At 38.3% G+C, this 6,000-nt stretch overlaps 1 protein-coding gene across 1 annotated transcript in view; it reads right to left on the bottom strand.

Moving 5' to 3' along the window:
- Nucleotides 1-5,660, bottom strand: part of PTPRZ1 (protein tyrosine phosphatase, receptor-type, Z polypeptide 1) — a 124,545-nt gene extending 118,885 nt beyond the window's left edge. Inside the window, exon 1 of the mRNA XM_010581328.1 lies at nt 5,570-5,660. Within this exon, the coding sequence (XP_010579630.1) occupies nt 5,570-5,660 (91 nt within the window). The remainder of the gene's footprint in view (nt 1-5,569) is intronic.
- Nucleotides 5,661-6,000: the final 340 nt, after the last annotated feature.

Below are 6,000 nucleotides of genomic sequence, written 5' to 3' on the forward strand. Positions count from 1 at the left end.
AGATATTCCTAAACAGTAGACTTCTGTCTATTCTCTTACTGTTTGTTGCAACTTGTAAGAAAATCCTTGCTGCTATTGCCTGCTCCCACGGAGAAAGACAATTTAAATGTCCAGTCAAAATGCCAGCCATTACAGTACTTGCCCAACTGTTCTTTCTCTGTCTTGATGAGATGATGTTGCTTACACCGTGATCATCCCTCAATGGTCTTGCCCCTTCTGCCTGGAGCAGTTACCATGTTTCCCATTGTAACGTCCAAACACCTCCACTGGTGAACATGCACAGGGCACAGCAGCTCTTATGAAAGTAATTCCGGAAACCTACAGCTCTTAAATTGGATTAGGGGCAAGTACCAGCTGTTCTTGCTGTGTTAATTCAGAGCTCTACATTGAAAGGCCTGCCTCTTCCCACTGGAAAGCTGTTGGGTAATGCCATTTTCAAGGAAGGCCAGGAAATGTAGTTACGATGCTCTCTAAATGCAGTTTCACGCAGCAATACAGCAAATTCATTTAGCTAACACTGGTATAAAATGTTCAAGTAGCACTAGACAGATACTGTAAAAAAAACTTACATGAATTATAGACACTGAACTTTTTATTTTCTTACATTAATTTTATTTATTATTTCTAACCTCATCATCAAAAGCAAGCCATCCCTAATACAAGTCTACCATTAAACTGTGGAAACATCCTGTAGCAAGTTAATTAAGATATGGAGCAGAAGGATCTTTTACCTTCACTAGCTGAAACAGATGAAGCCAAGACAGGTATTATTTAATCTTGCAAATTAAATCTCTGCTAAATAGCCAAATAAACACAGGTTGCCTAATGCTACTCTTCCTTGTACTGTAATTTCATTTAAATGCAGGAGAAAAACCCAAATGAGGCTGCTACGTACGATTTCTTCTGGTAAAGGCAAAGTGGAATATAGTCTCAATCAGTTTCTTCTTACCAGGGCAGCTGCACCAGCAGAACCATTTATGTCTGAGGAAAAGCAAGATTAGTTGGGGGACTAGACCTGAAGTCTAGTTACGTCTTGTGAAGGTTGATGGAAGACTGAATCACCACGTGTGCTCAATCCCCTCCATGTCTTGCCTCTCAGGTGTGTTGGCCGCTCCTGCTCAGGCAGCACTCCCCCACCGCACCGGGAAGGTGGTGAGGACTGGGGCTGCTGAATTTCCAGTCCTAAAGGAGCGCCACGTGAATTCACTCAGCTCCCGGTGGCAGAAGGCAGGTAATGAGCCAGGACAACTATGGCATTTTCACGCTTCTAGATGCCCAAGTAGGGGTTGTAAATAACTGCAGGATTTTTTTTTTCTTTATTTCAGGGATGTATCCATTCTTCAGCTAACTGTTAAATTTTTATGCCCCGTTACAGATAAATGATGTATTTTGACTGTAGCAGGTGACCGGCATTAAGCTCTTTCAAAGAGAAACCTTTAAAAAACGACGTCCAGCTCTGATTAAGTTGACTATCTGAATTCAAAGCATGTCTTGACTGCTTTCCATGAAAACAACTGATCCTTTTCATGGGTTAATGCCATTGTAACTTCCTCTACACATTGAACAGATTACCATGGACACAAATTCAGACTCCTTCCATTCACACAAGGTCCCTAGAAATTTACATAAGTGCAGAGAAAACAGGCAGCCAAGCTTTCACTGGCATGAATATTGTGATGAAACTTTAAAACAATACATACTTTTGTCTCCTAAAATACAGTTTACAGTAAAAAACTGCAACTTAGTTAAACAGCAAGGAAAAAAATATTTTAGGTACCTGTTTAAAATGGTCTTTTAAAATAAATAATCACTATCCAATTACCTTAGGCTAATTTGCTGCAAAATCAAAACAGTTTGGAAATATCCTCTGTACAATAAAAATGCTACTCTGCTATGCCATAATAGTGAGCTTTTTTTATGTCAAAAAAATTACTCTGACCTTTTTAAAAATGACAGGCATTTTTGCCATAACCAGACTCTTGCGAACAGAAGGAGGGTACTTCTACTCCCCTCAGACCCATTCTTATAAATTTTGTTCAAACGATTTCACTGAAATCAGTTTTGGTCCATAAGACATCACTGTAATTTTGCATTCAAAGACTTTTAATAGGGAGAGGCCAGGACAGGGTCTCCCAGATATTGGATTTATTGCAACTATGTTTACATATCATTATTAGGAATTAATTTTAAAAAGGAGCTTGGGAGATTCCTGTCTTCCAAATTCAAATGCTCCTACTAGATATTGTGCACCTAAATGACATGAATTCTTTTAAAAATGCTTCCCTGAAAATCAGCAGTACATCTGCTGTTACAAAATGCCTCTTGAGGAGAAAACCAGATCTTTCTGAGGAATCTGGATCAGTCCTGTTAGGCTAACCTTTTGGTGAAGGGTATGTTACAGCATGAAGGTCAATGTCTTACTTGAACAATCTCTTACTCCAAAGGCACTAGAGGGATGCACAGCCTGTCCCAAATGCTTCAGCATTTATTTCTGAGTGTATTGCCATCTAATCTTTAGTCTTCCACCCCTCTCAGCTCATTTAGGACTAAGCGACATTGCGTCTTCCCTCCACAAAACCCTTCCTCTGCTAGCTTCCAAACCTTTCTCGGCAGCTTCCGCTCCTGCAAAACCCTTCCTGTGACTCTGCTGTGCATGTGAAGGAATTTCCAATAATGAAATAGATATTTGGGGTTTTTTCCTAACAGAATCACATTGAGGTTTTAAGTTGACCAACATTTTCATAGTGAAGCCCTTTCCATCTAACAAAACTCATGGTTTTTAATGAAAACAATTCTATCTTTTTCTTTATCTAGAGCCTATTTTTACAGCCCATAAAGATAATTACAAATCGAACAGATTTCTCTTTTATATTTAAGGATGGAAATTTTACAGATTTCAGAGTTAATTGCTAGTTTCTCTGACAAGCTGTGAAGTATTTTTAAGTCAGACTACCATGTAAAAATTCTAATTACAAAGCTCCTTCTTGTCTTCCTTACGCACCCAAGCCTCTCCACGAGAAACTGTAGCTCCATTAAAGGAACAGGAAGTTTTACCACTGATTTTGCTGAGACCATTAAGCTCAGGTGTGATCTGAGAGTACAAAAAAATCATAACATTATCTAAAATGCCCTCAATTCAAATAGCTTGGAACACAATTTCTACAAATGAACTGGAAGAAACTTTTCCCTTACCCTATTTTCCTTTAAAGCAAAGTATCCCTTATGCTTTATATTATCTGCTCATCCCAATACAGGGTTTAACAACTATTTCCAAACAATAAAATAAATTTCTTAGTAAAAGAAAATAGAGAATTTAGTAAGAGGCATTGGTTATTCTGAGTAAATTATTCAACCATTTATTGTGTGTGTAAGAGAATTCTAGTAAGTAAAAATCCTTAAGCCAACATCAATAATTAGGCATGCATATATGTAGTGACCTCCACCTGGGACTTCAAAGCTAATCTTGAGGCTGTGCCTTAAATTCTGCTCTTAAAATGAATCTGGGGAGAAATCAAGCATCCTGACACTCATCTGAAAAGGACAGGAATCCTGAATTTCTAAGTGATCCTTCTCCAAGGGCGTGCACAGAATAGATGATAGTTGGGAGAAGAAACTGGAAAATTCTTTCTTCAGTCCATAAGTACCTACCACTAATAACAAATATGTTTCATATATCCACATAGCTTTCTGCAATTCAGCATTCAATACTTCATGCAATATTCTCTGGTACTCCATATCATTAACTTGCTACTTCAGTTTTACCATCAGCTTCAAGGGACTTTCATCAAAATAAGTCTCTCCATAAAAAGCAAATAGCTTTTTTGTCAAAAAGCAATATATAAATTATAAACTCTTTCATTTATGGGAAATGCAAATTTTCCAAGCTACAAGTGTTGATTATATGAGAGTACTGTCTCTTTCCAAACCACAGGTTTCTGCACAAGTATACCAGAGCAAAACAAGAGAAGAAAATGAGAAGTCAAACTTCTTTTTTTTTCCACTCTAAGAGAATGACATATGGAAGTAAGCAGGAAGTAAGTAAGTGCTCTCTTTGGAGAAGGAGTAAGGCACACCTCTTGTTGGTGTGCTGGCTATAATCTGTACGAATGGTGCCTTTTTAAAGTTCTCATGAGGCATGTATTACAGGTAACTGAATTCAACAAGAAATAGATAACTGTATCAAAGTCTACATTAGAAAAGAAAAGTTTTAATTTTCCTCCCAAAGGGGAAAGTTATTTGGTCCTTGAATGGTTAGAATATATGGATCAGCATTAACTGTCCCCTCTCTTGTACTCTGAGGCACAATGGAAAAAGGACCCATGGCAGCATGAATCTCCTATGCATCTTACAGCTGAGGTTAGAAAGAAAAAACTCATAAAGGTCTAGCCTTCTACTGTAAATTCCAAGTTTCATATAAATGCACCTTGGCTTTCATTAGGAGAGTGTAGCATTATGAAGTTCTCAGGGGACCATGGTTTTTCATAAATACCCGAACCCATTCAATTTTGAGGTCAACGTGCAGAAGACCATGAAGTGTCTATCTGGACATTTTTCTTTTACTGGTAAAACTTACTCCTGGGCTGAAGATCAAAATGAAGTCATCACACCTTTCCAAAACAGGACATAAATGTTTCATCTCTCTTTCCAGAAGAAAGGCAATTAAAACTATAGTGTGTACGTGGAGCTTAGAGTACAAACAAAAATAGAGCTTTTGGAAAAAGAAAAAAAAGTCTTCTGGAAGAAGTTCTTTGTTAATCCAGAACAGGACCCAAACTTTCACTCTGCTGTCTTCTAGTTTCTTTTCCTCCTTCTCTCCTTCCTTTTGTTCCTAATTTTTCCTTTTCTTTTTGCTTTATTTTACAACTTGAAAGTTTTCATCTAGTTTTTGCTAACTTTAAGTTGTCCATTTAACCTTCCTGCCAGCCATCATTCCATATGCATGTCTTTCCAGATTTCTAATGTTTTAATTGCTGTATTAAATCTGTTTTCATACACCTTAAAGGCCAACCTGCTGGGCAGGACCCGTAACTTCATCTGCTGCCAGGCTAGGCTCATGTGGCACTGAAGAATCAATACAGGCAATGGCTGAAAGACGGCTGCAGTCATCAAAGCAGTCAGATCCTTTTTCCTAGGGTCATCTTCAGAGCAGACTGAGAGTTTTTTAATGGCCAAATTAATTGCTCTGGCCCGTTCTTAGCTGCTATCTCTACCCCGGAGTAGGCAGACACCTATTTGTGTGCATGCATGGTGTCAAGTGAGCGCAATAAGCTCACTGCGATAGGAGTAAGCTTCTCAGCCCTGGTAAAAATGACAGCTAAGGGCAGGCTGTTGCCATCAAATTAAGTCCCCAGGGAAAGCAAGCTGACAGCAATGAGCTGAATGATGGATGAATTGTTTTCTGAGGCTGCGTATAACACACAGATCATTGCTCGAACATTCCCTTTTTCTTGCATCAAATTGAAGCTCCCCTTTTCACCTATATGTTTGTGCCTCAGCCCACATCTCAGATTTGATTTATCCACCATTGTCTTCCTAGACCCCAGGGTCTCATTTGGATTTCATAATTTACCTTTACCTTTATGGTTGTCTTTTCTCAGCATACTCCTCTTATACTGCTGATTCATAGGCTGAGTCCTGTCATCATCAGCAAACTCCTTCATCTCTAATCCACTTTATTAATTGTCACGCACTTACTTTCTCAAGGCCTGTCATTATTAATTTTGCCATAATTAGATTAAGGGTGAAGGAAGATCTTATCTATGCTGAATGCCAGGTAAGTGCAAACTAACACTTTAACATGGCTGGGGTTTTTTTGAGTAAATAATGGAAATTCTATCAGTATTAATTCTGCCTACTATGAAGGTATGCAATGAAAGAGAGATTAAAGTATTAATATGGAGAAATCACATTCTGTATTCTGTCTAGTGCATGTTTGCTAGTTTGATGTCAACTAATTGCTAAATCAAGCAGTGATGAAAGGGTTGCATTTTAATTTATCCA

The sequence above is a fragment of the Haliaeetus leucocephalus genome, unplaced genomic scaffold (genome assembly GCF_000737465.1).
Source record: "Haliaeetus leucocephalus isolate CR32 unplaced genomic scaffold, Haliaeetus_leucocephalus-4.0 Scaffold763, whole genome shotgun sequence".
NCBI lineage: Eukaryota > Metazoa > Chordata > Aves > Accipitriformes > Accipitridae > Haliaeetus > Haliaeetus leucocephalus.